The sequence below is a fragment of the Cololabis saira genome, chromosome 22, assembly GCF_033807715.1.
Source record: "Cololabis saira isolate AMF1-May2022 chromosome 22, fColSai1.1, whole genome shotgun sequence".
NCBI lineage: Eukaryota > Metazoa > Chordata > Actinopteri > Beloniformes > Belonidae > Cololabis > Cololabis saira.
In genome coordinates this window covers 14828278-14845789 of record NC_084608.1, presented here as the reverse complement: position 1 = coordinate 14845789, position 17512 = coordinate 14828278, and the positions used below count along the sequence as shown (strand labels likewise).

The following is a 17512-nucleotide window of genomic DNA, read 5'->3' as shown; positions in this document are numbered from 1 at the left end:
TAGTTTTCAAGCCCTTTTTATTCCCAGATGGTGGGGCCGCTCTGTGTCACCGTGAATACGGAAAGAAGCAAGGTTGGGCGCCTTATCATTCACCTCGCATGCCGTGCACCCATACCTCCTCCTCCTCCCTGCTCTAATACAAACCTCGTGATCACTCATTCACTGGTGCCTCTTTTCACAGCTTTTTTAGGGGGGGGTTGGGGGGGGACTAATAAGCCATCCAGCCGAGGGACAGTGGAGGAAAAAGTGTCCAGGAGAAAGACTGACAGGTGTCGCTGAAGTTGACACTTGCAGCGGCGCATCCCTTTTTTATTTCTTTATTTTTTTGTTGTCATCAACCGGAATAACGCAAAAGAGGCTGTGACTTGGCGGTCATTCCGCTCCCACTGATCCCGTGTAAGTGATTCTCCATCATCAACTCATCATCATCACGTCTACGTGAACGTTTGCGAGTTTTAATGAGCAGGGAAGCAGAAACCTCGGAGATCTGATTAGACGTGTTATTGAAGCCTGATTTATGGTTCCGCGTTAAATCGACGCAGAGCCTACGCCGTAGGGTACGCCGTACTCTACGGCGTAGGCTCTGCGTTGGTGTAGCGCGGAACCATAAATCAGCCTTTACAGGCTCGGCGTGCGCTCACATACCTTAATAGAAAAATGCGGCTTGGTTTACTTCTCTGCAGGTGCTAAGGATGGCATTGTCACTGCGGGGTTTTTGCACAGATGTTGAACAGTCACAGCTATCCTCGCAATCTGAATTAGATGACTTGGTGGATTTGCTTTTAAATGAGAGGAATTACTTTTTTTTTGTATCTCGCATGCAGGGTGTAATTATTAGGAGCAGTAGGCTATATCCAGAGAAAATTAGAACCAGGACCAAGATGTGCACAGTGTGACTCATCTTATTCAACAAAATAAAAGGCTATGGGTTTATTGAGCCAGAGCCAGTGGAAATAAAGTCATGTTTGGTCTCAGAGAAATTGTGAAAGACGCAAAGTTTAACCCGCAGGAATGCAAGCTGAAAATCCCCACTTGGCTTAGCCTCAGAGTGGGTGCAGAGACAAGCTGGTTGCAGTTTATTACTCTGATTTTGTTTTGTGTTGTTCACTGTCACCTGTTGACAATTACACAGGATCCTCTCGGTGGACACCAGGGGCACATTCACCCACATATTGAATGAGTTACATCATTTCGGAGTTATCCATTCATGAAAAACTGGGAATACATCATGCCTCTCTAGGTATTCCTGTTGCTGCAGTAGCTCACCTGGACAATTATGCAGACAGATTCAACCATGGTGTGTTTTTCAGTTTAACACTTCAGGTGAAAAGGTGTGTGAGAGTAGGAGTGCATCATCAGGGATGGGTGTATCGGTTGCACCTTGTCAGCTTCCTCTCTAGCTCTGCACATAGTGCTAATTGGTCAGGTGGTGAGTGATGCCAAACAGCAGGTGGATGTCAAGCAGTCGTAAATCATTAAAAACATGTACTCATACTGAGTCTGAGATGAGGGTTTTGATGCTTTCCCTGTCAAATATGTGGATATGCTTCAAGAGTCTTAAGCTTTGTGTAAGCCATCCTTTTTTTAATTTAATGCTATGCCCTCCATCTATTGATGGCTGTGCTTTAATAGTAAGCCATGATGACTCGGCAGTGATGCAGCCAGCTGATATGAGGAGGGAGAAACTAAAGCAGGTAAATGGAGTTTAATCATATTCTGTGTGAAAGATCTATTTCCCATTAGATATTTAATAACTGGAAATGATAGAAATGGTATCATTTCTCAACGTAGATGCATTTACTTCTTGTTGAGTGGCATTTAGTGATTAACCTGGTCCAAGTAGTCAGTGGATTCAAGTACGCTTGTTTAAGTTCTGATTTTAACATCCCAAAACTGTGACTGAACTCTTATTATTTATTGCACTTAAAGCTGATTACAAAATTATTATGGAAACTGAGTATATCATAGTTTTCCAGGGCTTCTGAAGTATTTCTAAAACATCTCATGTCATATATGTTTTACATTTTTACGGTAAGCTTTTTAAGGATATCACATATGACAGAGCTCTCAGAAATGCATGTCTAATCAGAGGTCTTTTCATGCTTCATGCTTTTCTCCCTGTTTTACAGTTTGTGAGATGTTGGAGATGTTTAGCAAATTGAAAATTTAAGCCAGCATGCAAAATTAAATAAATAAATATATCCAAAAATAAAGACAAGGTAAGACAAGTTTATTTGTATAGCACATTTCATGCACAAGACAATTCAAAGTGCTTTACATAAAAATATGTAAAAAATGCATTAAAAAGTAAAAGAGTTGAAAATCAGAAATTATAGACGGACGTAAGTGGAATAGAATTAAACAAATGAGATGCAAGAAATAAAGCTTGTAGTGCATTGTGCGAGATTACTGAAACACAGCAGTAAATAAAAAGGTTTTTAACATTGACTTAAAACAACTGAGCCCTCAGCAGCCCTGATGCATTCTGGGAGTTTGTTCCAAGGTGAAGAGCATAAAAGCTGAACGCTCCCTCACAGTGTTTGGTTCTAACTCTGGGTACAGAAAGTAGGCGTGACCCTGACGACCTGAGGGTTCTGGTTGTTTCACCATGGACCAGGAGATCAGAGATGTATTTTGGTCCGAGACCATTCAGAGATTTATAAACCAACAGCAAGATTCTAACATCTATTCTATGATTCACTTGGTCTTATTGAAGACTCGGGCAGCAGCGTTCTGAACTAGCTGCAGCTGGTTGATGGATGTTTTAGGAAGATCTGTGAGAACAGAGTTACAATAATCCCGTCTACTGAAGATAAAAGTGTGGACAAGTTTTTCTAAGACAGCTAAGACATTAGTCCTTTAATACTCAATATGTTCTTTAGGTGACAATAAGCTGACTCGACTGTCTTAATGTGGCTGTTAAAATTCAGGTCTGAGTCCAGAACCACTCCCAGATTTCTGACTTGGCTATTGTTTTTTAGCTTTACTGCTTGAAGTCGAGTGCAGACATTTAATCTTTCATCCTTGGCTCCAAACGCTATTATTTCTGTCTAGTCCTCAATTAACTGAAGAAAATTCTGGCACATCCACTCTTTAATTTGATCAATGCATTTGATCAATGTTTGAATTAGATTATAGTGTCCTGGTGAGAAGGTTATATACATGTGTGTGTCATCTACGTAGTTATGGTAACACATTTATGTTTTTTTTCATGATTTGAGCGAGTGGGAGCATATAGCTGTTAAACAACACAGGCCCCAGAATTGAACCTTGGGGACTTCCAAATGTTATTTTTTTTAGCTCCGATTTTCAGTTACCTAAAGACACAAAATAGTCCCTGTCTTTTTGATAGGACTCCAACCAGGCAAGTGCTGTGCCAGAAAGTCCCACCCAGTTCTTCAACCGGTCTATCAATATGTTATGGTCAACTGTGTGGAATGCAGTAAGACCAAGACTGAAATGTTGCCACTATCCGTATTGAAATGGATGTCATTAAGGACCTTTACTAGAGCTGTCTCAGTGCTGTGAGGTGGCTCGGAAACCTGGTCAAAACATTCAATTAGTGTCAGGAGGTTATTTATACAGCTGTTGAAATACAGCTTTATCTATGATTTTACTAAGAATAGGGAAGTTTAATACGGGCCTAGCTGTTTATAAGTGACCTGTATAGACTTTTTCTTCTTAGAAAGTGGCTTAATGACAGCTGTTTTTAGGCACTGAGGAAAGATACCTGAAAACAGAGACGTATTTACAATGTCTAGAGGCCCTAAAATGTGCAACACTCTTACAAAACCCTGTTGGCAGGGTATCGAGGCAGAAAGTGGTGGAATTCAGGTGATGTATGATGTCATCCAGGTTCTTATGAGTGATTGGACAAAATTGTGTCATGGTTTATCTCATTGGACACAGAGGTTTGGACACAGAGGGGGCACATATTCTGCATTTAGCATAGGAGCACTTAATTACTGTTTAAAAATCATTGCAGTCTAGCTGGATAGAAGTTCAGGGTCCACTGACTCAGGGGAGTTTGTTAGCCTGTCAACAGCAGTGAACAAAGTGCATTATTGTTGTTTTTGGAAATGATATCAGACAAACATGATTGCCTTGCATTCCTCGGCTCTGTATAGCCTAATATATGCTCAGTCTCTCTTTATTAATCTCTTAATGAACCTGTAATTTAGTTTTCCATCTCCTGCATTCAGCTTTTCGATTCTCTTTTTTCAGCTTTTCTCCAGGGAGGTTTCTTTTTAACAGTGATCACCTTCACCTTGGTGGGTGTAATGATACCAATAATACTAATAATTTTACCAATTAAATTACCCATAAGCTCATTAACTGAAGGTGAGAGGAGAAGGGGTAAGGAGGAGTAGATATGAATAAACATTTCTTGGATATTTTCATCTATGTACCATTTCTTGATGATCTCTGCCTGGAAGCTTCTGTTGAGATTAATAAAACTCTCAAAGAAAACCCAAGAAAGGTCTGGCAGAGGAACATCTTTCATCATTCCCTTACAGATCTTCATTATTCAGTCTAGACGATGTCCTTTGTTGTGCGTTTTTTTCCATCACATGTTGTTGCCCTGAGGGTTATCAACGTTGATGTTAAAATCCCCAACAACAACTATACAATCAAAATCAATACAGATGACGGACAGCAGTTCAGCAAAATCATCAAAAAAGGTTGCATGGTACATTGAAGGGCATCACAAACTGAGCAGCTACTCTTCCTCCTTTCTTATTCTGTCTAGGTTTACTCATGAAGCTGTAGTTGGGATGGGTTTTCTAGAAGAATAAAAGAAACATTTATCCTTACTTGAAAGCTTAACAATAAACATAATCCTTGCTGCTTTTGTTTCCACTTTGCTTTCAACATTTGGTGTCATCTTGACGGATAGTCACTATGTCCTAGGTGGCAAAACACCTTGAACACATGCGTTTCTGCTGTCATGTGCTTGTTAGAAGATAAATGACTGAAGTTATGAAGAAAGGTCGACAGACGCCAAAGCAGAGCTTGGGCCTCAGATTATTCACAGTGAGACGCTTCTCTCTTCAAGGACACTGTCGTTCATATCATCAAAGTAATTTTAACAAACTCACCTTCTATTCAAATAGTAATTTCACTGAAGTCAATCTGAGTCTCCTTCCCTCTGGCAGTGGCAAAAGGGTGATCCAATGAAGAGTGTCTAAAACAAGCAGTTCATTTAGCACTTGGCTGCGCCTGCCCTTTTAGTGCTCCAACTGGGCCCTGTCCTCAGTTTGCCCGTCCTCTCCCGGCTCTTCCAGCTGATAGACAGCTGCACAGCCAAGCTCTCAGTATGATGTAGCTGAGGTGGATTTTTCTGTGTCGAACATGATTTAGCATATGACACGATTTAGTATCTCTGTGTCCATTACCATTGCAAATATGTGACTGAGGGATGAACCCGGTGCATACTTTGGACAAAATTAAGGTGTTTTTTTTTTCTCCTGAGATGCATTCACTTGACCTATTTTTCCGTCTGGAATCATCCCTTTTCTCTCTGAGCTCTGATTGTCAGTCTGAACATGTTGTCTTTGTACTCTGTCAGTACACTGCTTGCAGACTTCATTGTAGTGCACGTCAAAACGGTGACAGTAGTGAACAGGCTTGTGTTTGCTTCTGTTTCTGAGTAATATAATATCCTGAATTATTTTGCCTGTCTTTACATGGGGGTTCTTCTACGACAACTGGTAGATAATTGTTCAAACTTTTTAAAGAATAAAGAGCAGAGGTGGACAGAGTACTCGACCCCAGTACTTGAGTAAGAGTACAAATACTACTGGTCAAAATTTACTCCGTTACAAGTAAAAGTAACTCAGTCAAAAGTCGAGTAAGAGTAGAAAAGTACTTGCTTTTAAAGGTACTTAAGTATCCAAAAGTAAATGTTTTAAATTTACTTTAAGTAAAAGTAAGAGTAAGAGTAAATTTCTTATTTTCCACATCAGTAAATTACTATGTTTTTTCTAAATTAATTTAAGGATCTTTTAACTCTTGTTTCTGAAAATTCGATGTTGAAAGCAGAGAGGTATTTCTGCTTCGGCAGACACAATAAACATTTGAAAATAAATGCCTGTGGTTTGTCTGTGCCCTCGTTTTTTACTCGGTCGAACTCAAACATTGAGTTAAGATACATCCAAGGATTTTGTGAAAGTCCCTGCTCCGAGTCCGGCTCATTATCAGACTCAGACGACTCAGCGGATTGTCTTTCTTCTCCTGACGCAGGCGTAGCCATTGTTGCGGCTATGTCTTCACTTGTTGCGGCTCTGTCTTGACTTGTTGCGGCTCTGTCTTGACAAACGCAGGCTACTTTGGCGGTACCGTTTTGAGGAGGCTTGACGTATTTCCGCTTTACGTACATCCCAGTGGAGAGCGTGCACTGTGATAGGTCTCCTCCTTTGACAAAAAAGGCTTGTGTCCAATAGGATTTTAGGGAAGAAGAAAAAAGAGCAGACCTGAGAGTACTTTTCAGCCTTCCTAGAAATTTACTCGAGTAAAAGTAAAATTATTTGTCTTGGAAATGTATTCAAGTAAGAGTAATAAGTACCAAATAAATCTAATACTCAAGTAAAGTACAAATCCTCTGGATATGTACTTAAGTACAGTACTCAAGTAAATTTACTCTGTTACTGTCCACCACTGATAAAGAGTGAAGAAAGCTTAAAGGAGCTTGAGGCTCCTTTTAAGAAATGAGACTCTCTAGCGCCACCCTTCACCACGACGGCCGTTGGGGGTACTGCAGCCAACAGCGAAGCCGGCACGGGAGAACGGGGAGAACGCACATGCAGCGTCATGTGACGTCACATCCGCAGGACAGCGCGGGAAATTCGGGTCAGGAATTGCAGCACATTTTGCAGCACACAGCCTGTTCAAGGCAAAGGAGAGATACACTAGAGGGCTCATTGTTTTTGGTTTGGAACGCTTCATCTGACATTATTACTAGAAAACTTAAAATGTATACATAAATCTTGCAACAATCCGGCCTCAAGCTCCTTTAAATGAGAGAAATTAACGTTAAAAAAACATGCTTGGGTCTCTGAATACCTTCAGTTTAGTCACTTTTATGTTCTTATATTTACATGTTTTTTTTGTTGTTGTTTTTTTAAAGATACATTTTAGAGTGCTAAATAAAAAAGGAATAGATAATTGTAAAAGAGTGGCCATCTAATGTACCCAACTTCCATCTGGACCAGAGATAACGTGCCGCCATTCCCCACAATACAACTTGATATTTTTCAGGCTAAAATAATTGTTTTGGATTGTTTGTAGTGTTTTCATGCTAACCTGCTGGTTTTTTGTTACTTTCAGCTGAACATAAACGGTAGAAAAAGCTGCCCAAAGTCCTTTTAATGGTACTCCTGGCAAAGGAAAGAAATGAGAGAAATATGAACTAACAAAAGTTCACATTAGCATCACTGTCTACAGAATTTGATAGATTTAGATTTAGATTGATGAATTTTGATGCTGAACCTGCTGCATTGCTTCTGGACTGCCAGGTCAGTCAGCTATGTGGTGAACTGCATAATGTCACAATTTCTTTTCAAAGCTAAGACCACTTGTCACTTAACAAACAAATTAGGTGAACTAACCTTAAACAGGAGAATTCAAAATTGATCTTGAGGTTAATGATTGCTCATACAAAACAATACATTTTAAATGACATAGATATTTGGATCTGATTTAGCTGCCATGGTCCTGCTTAAACCTGAGCACAGCAAGCCACGTGCTCAGGCTGAAGCCTCGTGTGAAGATTATGGCACCTTTGACCGACTTTTATTTTGCTTTCATTTAAACAAACGACTGGCATGAATCTTTGCAATTTTATTGCAAGATTCCAAGTTTCTGTGGGGGGAAATTTTTGGCTGTTTGGGATCACGAGCTATACAATCTGAAAGCTGTTGGTTTAAAGAGAGAAGTAAATATAGAAAGATGGTCTTCTCAGTCAACAACATGCCCTCTCTGAATGCACAGAGCTGACTGAAAGACTGAACTTCAGTATAATTTAACAAGAACTTTTCAATTGGAACAGCCTAGGCTCTTCTCCGCTGCACACAGACTGATTGTTAATCTGTGCTATTGTTGAGATGCTGCACCGTAAAGGAAACATGCATCTCAGAAATGAGCACGTGTGTCTAACTCTAACGGATGAGACCTCTTAAATTATGGGCTACAATAAATGTTGAAAACTGCCATTATCATGCATTGATGATAAACGATCAACAATTAGCAATACAAGAAACTCAACCACACTTTAGCAGTAGAATTCATACGTTTCAAAAATACTTCAAAAAGGGAGGTGTGTCGTTAGGGAGAAGAGGGAAGCTACATTAATTAATACATCTTCTGCTGCATTATTATTCCAGAAAGTATTTGGGCTCAAATCTTTGAGATGGCTGTCCCGGAACTATTCACACTGTACAACATAGGACCATCGATTTGGTGCAACAATGAAATAGTTTGGTGCGACTCGTGCGGCCAACTTTCATCTGCAACAGCCGAAAATATGCTATGTTTACTGCATAGGGGGCAGTATACATTGCTTTATAGCTGTGGACAAAGTAACCTGTTGCCTTAAGTGTATGATAGAGTATATTAATCCATCCATCCATCTATTAGTCTCGAGTTTTCCCTTAATCCTCTTCCTGAAAGTACATGCCCAGAACCCATCCCTGGACGGCGTCCAGCAGACATGCTGATCAGGTGGCCGAACCCGCTCAACTGGCTCCCTGTGATGTGGAAGAGCAGTGACTCTACTCTGAGTTCATCTCATCTGACTGAACTCTTCACCTGATCCCAAACTGTGAGCCCAGCAACCCTTCAGAGAACATTTAGTTTGTATTCACAGCTTCACTTTTCTGGTTTCCAACCTCGCTCATGACCTTAGGTGATGGTTAGAGCATAGATCAGCGGATCCCCCAGCATTCACTTGGCAGGGTTGTCAACCTTGACCATCAAACTTCCTGTGATGCTGACAAACCAATTAAAAGAAAATAAACAATACACAAAAAAAATGCAGTGATGCAAGCAGCTGTCATAATCATTGCACTTTTAGTGTAATTTGTCTCTCAACTGAGTCCCAGATAGGGCCTTTTTTTTTAACTTTTACTTCCTTGCAAGAGTGGAGGATCAGTGTCTCCAGAGCTGGACACAAATTCCTATTTTTTTCTCTAAAATAGCCTGCACTGTTTTAAAAGTGTTCAAATAGAATAACCATATAACTATCAAACATGTTTTCCTTTTTTCTAAAAAAAATCAGTAATTCAACCCACTTAAATGAAGAAAGTTTGATACTGTTTTATATAACTGTAAACTGTGATATCAAACCTACGCTTAATATGGACCTGAACAAGCAAAGGACAGAGTTGACTAGGGCTCTAATCTACGGAAGAGTATTAGGGCCAGGCAGGAGAAAAATAAAAATAATATTTTAGAGGAGGAAGATTTTTTTTTCAGTATGCACTGAAAAAAGTCAAAATGTCAAGAAAAAAGTCGGAATTTCGAGATTAATGTTGAGGTAGAATTTCGAGAAAAAAGTCGAAATGTTGAGAAAAAAGTCAAAATTTCGTGAATAAAGTTGAAATGTTGAGAAAAAAGGCACAATTTTAACTTTATTCTTGAAATTGTATTTCAACATTAATCTCGACATTTCGACTTTTTTCTCGAAGTGCACAATAAAAATAAATCTTCCCCTCTCAGATATTTTTTCTCCTGCATGGCCCTAATACTCTTCCGTACTAATCCCCGTGTCGACTGGTCGATTTATTAGTCGATGAGGCCTGGCTGGACTAAAATTCTGACTGCTCATTATTTAATTTAATATATTTTTAATTTCCGAGGAAAGTACCAAGTTCTAAAAGGGGTGTTTTCAGAGCGCGTCTCTTTCACAAATCACAATCATAGACAAAACAATCTTTGGACACCCCCTTGTTTCTGCTGTTATGGATCAGCCCAACCCACTGACCATTGACGGACAGATTGTAGTGTACAGACGAGGTCCGGTGATTTGTTTAACTCTATCATCTCAGACATCTGCAATGTGGCAGAATTTCATAAAAATAGACAATGGAAAAAAGGTGAATGCAAACTTTGCAAGCAACAGTTTGGATATCACAGCTCCACATCAAACATGGCGTAGGCTATCATCTGAAAACGGTAAACCAACATTTTTTTTATTTATTTTTAACGGTAAACCAATTTGCCCCTCTGTTTTGACAATATGAACAAGTCATAATTTACATATTCATCAATGTTTTAGGTTAATAATTGTTTTGTAACTGAAGGCGCACCCGTCCGCAACAACGGCGGTATCCAGGTGGATGTTAATCATCTCACTCAACCCACCTGTGTGCTTTTAAGCCTGATTTATGGTTCTGCGTTACACCAACGCGTAGGGCTCGCCGTACCCTACGGCGTATGTTCTGCGTCGATGTAACGCGGAACCATAATTCAGGCTTAAAGGTGACTAGCGTCGTCTCTCGCTTGCTCTCTCTTTTTCTACTCTGTCTTTGCTCGCCTGCCTGTTTCTAGCTGTGGTTGGTGTGATGGTGTTGTGATGGCATTTATTTGAGCCCAACCAAAATATGGGTTAGATCCACTGTATATATATGTCTGCACTGTATATATATGTCTGCATATATATTAATGGTTAATACCATGTTGGTAAAAAGCTAAGGAATATATATATATATATATATATATATATATATATATATATATATGCATTTTTAATATATATCCAGGGGTGCACACAAGCTGGTACTCCAGGGCTAGTCTACTGCATGTTTTAGATGTTTCCCCGTCTTCAACACACCTGATTCTAATCACTGGTCGTCATCAACATGTCATCAAGGTTTACACAACTCTGTTGGTGACACAGCCTTGTCTATCAGGGTTGTGTTGAGGCAGGGAAACATCTAAAACGTGCAGTAGACTTGCCCTTGAGTACCGACTTGTGTGCACCCCTGTATATATCATATATATTTTAATATATTTTATATTTTAATATATCATATATATATTGAAATGTTTGTTAAACATACTGCTCAGTGTCATGAAGTTCAGCCTCATTTACAGGTCATGGGCCCTTCAACGTGATAATGGTCTAAAAGACACAGCTGAAAGCATGTGAGAATGGCTACAGTAATTCAAGTTTTGGATTAGCCCTGATATTAAACGAATTAAATATATGTGGAAAATGGACATGTGATGAGATCAGATGCAGATGCCTTATTGAGATAATATAAAGTTAAAGGTGCCATCATTTTCATTTTATTTATATAAGCTGTCAGTTGTCAATTTTCACTTGTGTTGTCCAAACAAAATTATATTTATTTGCTTCACATACTACAAGCAGAGTAATTAAATACTCATCCATGTCAGTGGGTGGCAGTAGGTAGTGCCCTATGACTGTTAACTTCAGACAATAGTAACATGTACAAGAGGTGACAAAACGTGCATTGTTGGATGCCATGCCTTAAAAAAAGTTGAAAATATATAAATAGATATATAAAGATACAGATATTCTACAAAAATGGCATTTTCAACCATGTGCTGATGTCCAGATGACTAGGTTTGGTGAAGCAGGTGATGATGATGATGGTCTTCAATCCCAAACAAACTGCAGTGGCTCCTCAAAGGTGCTAGCTTGCTTACTCAGGTGTGTCATTGAATGTCTCTCCAGGACTTTCATGATGTGTTGGGAGATGACAATGGAGCTGTATTAAGATAAGAGTCAACACCTTTAGATTTCAGGCCATGATTCTTAGTCATAAAATGATGAGAAGCCTTCTCATCTCGTGGGGAGTAAGGTGATGCCATGAAGTGACAGAGCTCAAATATCTGGGGATGTTTTTCATAATTGGCGGAAAATGGAGCAATTAAGCGACATCACTGCGGTAGTTGCATAATTGTACACTCTGTGTTTGTGATGACGTGAGATCTGAGTCAAAAGGCAAGAATCTGTTTACAGGTCTGCCTATCTTCCTTACCCCCATTTATGGCCTTGAACCGTTGGCACTGAATGAATGAACTACCTGCAGACCCTTCCTTAGAGCTGGATGTTCAGTCAGTCAGGAAGGATTTAGAGAAGAACTTATCCGAGGTGGTTAGAGCAATTTATTCAGGGTTCCTACGGGTGCTTGAAATCCTTGAAAGTGCTTGAATTTCAATGTTGTGTTTTCAAGGCCTGAAAAGTGCTTGAATTTTAGTTTAAGTGCTTGAAAGTGCTTGAAATTATAACTGTGTCTTTCACAAAATTGGGATCAGACTGTATAGTTTAGTTATTACAAGGAGAAATGAAATCAGTAAGATGAAACATAACTAGATGTTTACAGCATGATACAATGTACATAATTGTGATAAAAAGTGGAAAAAATAATTATGAGTATATATATTCCTGTAGACATTTTACCCCAGCGATAATGTGCTTGAAGATTTTGAAAATGACCCTTGAAAGTGCTTGAATTTGACCTTGAAAAATGTGTAGGAACCCTGTTTATTATGTCTCCCCTTAGACGCCTCCCTGTCGAGGTATTTCAGCCTCTCGTGAGGAATACACCTCAATGCCGACCCAGTAGATGCTGGAGAGATTTTATCTCCTGTTTGGCCTGGGATCATCTCAGTATTTCCCCAGAAGAGCTGGAGGAGGTGGCTGTAGAAAAGGAGGTCTCTCTGCTCATGGTGCCGTTTGCCCAACCCATATCCAGACAACTGAAAGTGAATGGGCAGATGGATGGAATGATGAAGAGAAACAGGATCGCAAAGTCCATGGAATAAGGGCAACACGAGGGAACGTATCTACCTTATTTAACTTGCGCAAAAACCTAATCTCACCAGCTGCAGGGCTGCACAGAAATGTCACTAATACTCTTTCCTCTGCTCTCTGTAGACCTGTAGTAGTAGCGTACATAACTACTGAGCAAAATTTAAGTAAAACGTATTTGACACATTAATAAAATGTATTATTTGATTTGATACTTCTAACTCGCTACCAAGCAACAAAAACTCAAACTTGGTGCAAGATAATGTAACGTAATGTAAAATGGGAATCTGTGAGCGAATACTTGAAGCATAGATTTATCATGCTGGCACATGTGGACGTGTACGTGATGTACAGAGTGTATTTCAATGTTTTGTGTGTAAAATGTGAAGGGGAAGGGCATGGTATCTTATCACGGCTGCTGAATAAGAAGTGTTTGTGAATGATGTTGCAACAGTCTGTTGTTTATTCACACTCTACGATAACAGATTCGTAAGACTGAGAGATTTAGCTGTGTTTTTTCTTTTCCATTGTTGGATGTGACAAAACCAGTTGTGACAAAGTGGCAAAACACTGTTTGTTTGCACGAATCCTTGTAAAGGATAAGGAAGACGTACCTGAGTGTGGTTGTAAATCATAACTAGTTTGGTAGCTCGACATCACACGGGGCCTGACAGGCGTTAGCTGCAGTGTCGTGGTACCCACGAGGAAGGAGGTGTGGTAACAAAAAGTGATGTCATTGTTCTTCACACTACTTTTTTTTGCTGCTATTTCTTATGTGTCAGTGGTATAATCTTTATTATTAGAAAATAACACGGCTAATCAAGTCTTATCTGCCACACTCTGCCTGTTTTTAAACACCTGTGCTTCCTCTTCTTAGCAACTATCAAATCTACAGGTATAAAAATTCACAAAACTTAACACACACTCATTTGTCTGTAAACAACGGTGAAATTGCAGGTGCATAGTGAATTGGAGGTTTAATACAGTCTACAGGGGTTAATTTAAATAAATCCCCATCTTTAATTTTAGTATCTGAAAGGAAAAGTTATAAAAACATAAACATCACGTCCCATCAAACCCTAAATTATCCCTGCACCACGTACATGGATATTGATAGTATTTCTTTTTAAAATCATAAATACATTTGATGAAATAATAAATGCAAATCTGCAAAAAGCGCAAAGCTGTAGTAAATCTGGGATGTCTTACATTCACATACAATAAATTATGAAAATGTGTCTGACATACCCGTGTATTAAATGATAACTTTCTTGCAAGTGTCAGGCTTTTTTAAAATCAAAATTAAAACAAATTTCATTATTCAGGCAGTGAACAAAAGTTTATCCAAAGTGACAATTGATAAAGGTGTTAGGACTAAAAAATGGTGTCAATTATCAAAGTTAAAGGCACATTGTCACCTCCCATTGTGAATTTTGCTGGTAAAACCAAAGAACAAAAGGTCATTTTTGTTTCTTAGTAAAACTTCAAAGATAGTTAATTTTGACATCGGTCAGCCCCCAAGCGCAGGAATGACTAATGGGTTGAGTAAATGCATTAATGCTCCTCTAAGTCTCCTTTGCTTCCTCTGCTGCTGCTGATCTCTGTTTAGGCATCTGTCTTCCACCGAACATCCACTCATCTGTCTTTACATCGCTCTTCCTCCCTATTTTCATTTTTAAGTCTCACCCCATGCAACAACAGCTGTCCACACAACTTAAGACAGACCTCCATCTGCCAAATAGGAACTAATTTTTGCATGCGCATTTAAGTTTGCAAGGTCCATTGATCTTCCAACAAGAAAAATTAATCATGTCAAATGTTCTATTTCTCTGCAGCTGTTTTAACAGAGAATGAAATAAAATAAAGGTTCCCAGTGAAAAACCTGGCATAAGTCTGCAGATAAGGCCTTATTTCACTTTTTTTGTTTTCAAAGATTTGCTTATCCATTTTTAAAAAAAGAAAGAAAAGAACACACAAACATCAGTGGTGATTTCTTGCATCTTTCATCTGCTGCATTAGCTTTCCTTGACTGACCGCTGTGTCTGTAGTCCTCAGTGTTGCCCGTTTCTTTGTGCTTCCTCAAAAGAGCTTGAACATCACATCTTGACACACTCCTCTGCTTTGAAAACTCTGCCTCGCAGAAACCTTGCTGATGTGTTGTATCTAACTCGTGTTTTGTTGCTGTGCTCAGTCTGGCGTAAGATGTGAAATTGTCTTTCACAACCTCACCTCAGTAACAGTTTGGCTGTCTCTCAGTCTTAAGCCTCCGACACGGCTATTTCTGTTCTCCTTAATGACTGGTTCTACATCTAAAATTGATGGTCCCTCATTAGCACCTGTTGGATATAATTCGTTAATCATACACTTGACTATAATCCTGCAAAATCTCTGACTTTATGCAAGTGTTTCTAGAAGAATTGATCCTTTCACGAAGGCAAATCCTGGTCACTTGATACATATTGAATGTTGCTTTGGAGTGCTGAGTCCACAAAGTGATTTTTCTTCTCTGTTTAATTGTCTTCCAGGGTTGTCCCAGCCTCGGCCACCAGAGCAGCAGCGCCCGTGCCTCTCCTCCTCCCCGCTGTGACTAGCAGCTGTGTGGCAAAGGCAGAAAAAAATGGGGCGCAAGCTGGACCTGTCAGGTCTTACAGACGGCGAGGCAGAGCATGTCTTGAAAGTGGTCCAGCGTGACATGAAGCTGCGAAAGAAGGAGGAGGAGAGGCTGAGGTGAGATGGCATGTTCCTGGCAGTGCTTTATTTTCCTCTTTTTTTTCACACATTTGACACATGGATGGTGATTTGAGAAGAGCTGCAATGTGAGCAGAAATGACCAGATAAGGTGGTGAGAGTTCAGATCTCCTCTCTGCAGGCTCAGATGCATTTACTTCTTTACAACCACTTTACTACATGGTTATTACACAGTTAAGACAGGGATACCAATAGAAAAAAAGCAAACATTAATGGCCGGAGCCTTCCCCTAAGCAGTTTCTCTATGTTACTGCCGTCTTATGCAGTCAGGATTATGGTGCTTGTCCTGTTTCATTTTAGTTTTTTTGTTCCTGGTGTTTTTCCAGGCTTAGGAGTCATTGTTTTCGGGAGTTTGGGGCTCTGCTCCAGTGTCACAGCTTTTTACTTAACATGCCGCACATTCTGGCTTGTTCTTTCTCCTCACCTCCTGTCCCTCACCTTCCCCTTTTCCTTTGCTGCCCGTACTGACGCCAAACTAGGTTTAATGGCAACAGGTTTCAGGGTTTTTGCCAAAGAATCAGCGTTGTGTTGTTCATCGCAAGATACAGCAGCTGTTTAATGTCGTATTTTGGAACACAGTTTTAACCTATAATGTCTCTTCTTTAATCAGTCTCAGAATCAGCTGTTTTGTTATGGAGACTTCAGTATTGATCCCCAGTGGTTTATTGTTCCCTCTCCAACGAGCATAACAGTCATAACAGCGTTGCTCTGCAGATCAGAGTGCAGCCGTCAGTCTGTGCAGCAGGGAACATAATTTATCTTCACAGAATCAGTTTCAAAGAAAAGATGGTGTATTCCCAAATTACTAGGCTGCAGAATGTTCCCTCACCAAGTTGTCATGAATGATCAGAGATAATTTATGCCTCTCAGGCTGTTATTATTGCTTTTTGCCACAAGAAGATGAGCAGGATCGTTTCAGTTTATTCAACAACTGTTTGTCATGAAAACAACTCAGAATCTGTACTTTTACTCTTATTGAATCCCGTCTTGTGTAAAAATATTATTTTTACAAAAAACATAGTGTCTAAATGGTTATTATATTCAAACTGGTAGATTATCCTTGCTTTGTTGGCTAATTCGTTTTTTTTTCATTACTCAGCTGTTAAACATAGTTCTTTTCTTTGCCATTTTCTGTGTTGGGCATAAATATAATAATTCCAGAGTAAATGAAGATGCAAAAAATTGTAGTTAAACAAGATACTTTTAGGGTACAAATCTCTTTGGATGTATGCACTGAAAACCTAAACACAAAAACACAGAAATCCATTCTGTAACATCTCACCATTTCATGCACCAATCTGGAGCTTCCTTGTGTAACAAAGCTTTTAGAGATTTTTGAAGAGGAGTGTTTAGATGGATAGGCTCCAGCAGACCCCTATGACCCTGCAAAGGATAAAAAGGGTGTAGAAAATGGCTGGCTGTTTAGATGGACTTTGCAGTTTGACCATTTTAGCACATTTATATATAACTGTGGTTTGTCAGGTACCACTTGTTTTAGTTGATATACAGCAGTCAGCATTTGAAGTAGATCAAAACATTTCATCAAAGTTGTCTTAAAACAAGAACAAATATTATTCAACATTTTTGTTGAATACAATTTTTGATCCACTTCAAATGCTGATTACTATATAAGTCACTGTATGCATTTGTGCCAATTGAGCTCTTCGGCATGGCAGCAGAGTATTTAAGCAAGGCAATATCTCAGGAAGGGCTTGATGGTTTAGGCCCTAAACCATCAAGCCCTTCCTGAGATATACCCTAAACTTTAGGGTATATATGACACCTCTATACAATTATCACCATCAATATAATCAATGTGCAAGTTACAAATCATTTCAGGCATTATCCAGTAAGAACGCAGCAATGACTGCATGTCCTCAGGTTTCTTATTACTACAGCTAACATGATCTAAGATTTGGGATTGTATGAATCAAATAGAGTTTTTCAATGAAATATGATTTCTAATGGCAAAACACCATAGATCAA

The 17512-nt window shown here is 39.4% G+C and overlaps 1 protein-coding gene across 4 annotated transcripts in view; it reads left to right on the top strand.

The window, feature by feature from the left end:
- The first annotated feature begins 262 nt into the window (after window positions 1–262).
- The window catches only part of myripb (myosin VIIA and Rab interacting protein b), a 159334-nt gene continuing 142084 nt past the window's right edge, over window positions 263–17512 (top strand). For all 4 annotated transcript variants that reach the window (XM_061713336.1, XM_061713335.1, XM_061713334.1 and 1 more), the window contains exons 1-2: window positions 263–396; window positions 15304–15505. In XM_061713336.1, coding sequence (XP_061569320.1) covers window positions 15396–15505 — 110 coding nt within the window. In that variant the 5' untranslated portion in view covers window positions 263–396; window positions 15304–15395. The remainder of the gene's footprint in view (window positions 397–15303; window positions 15506–17512) is intronic.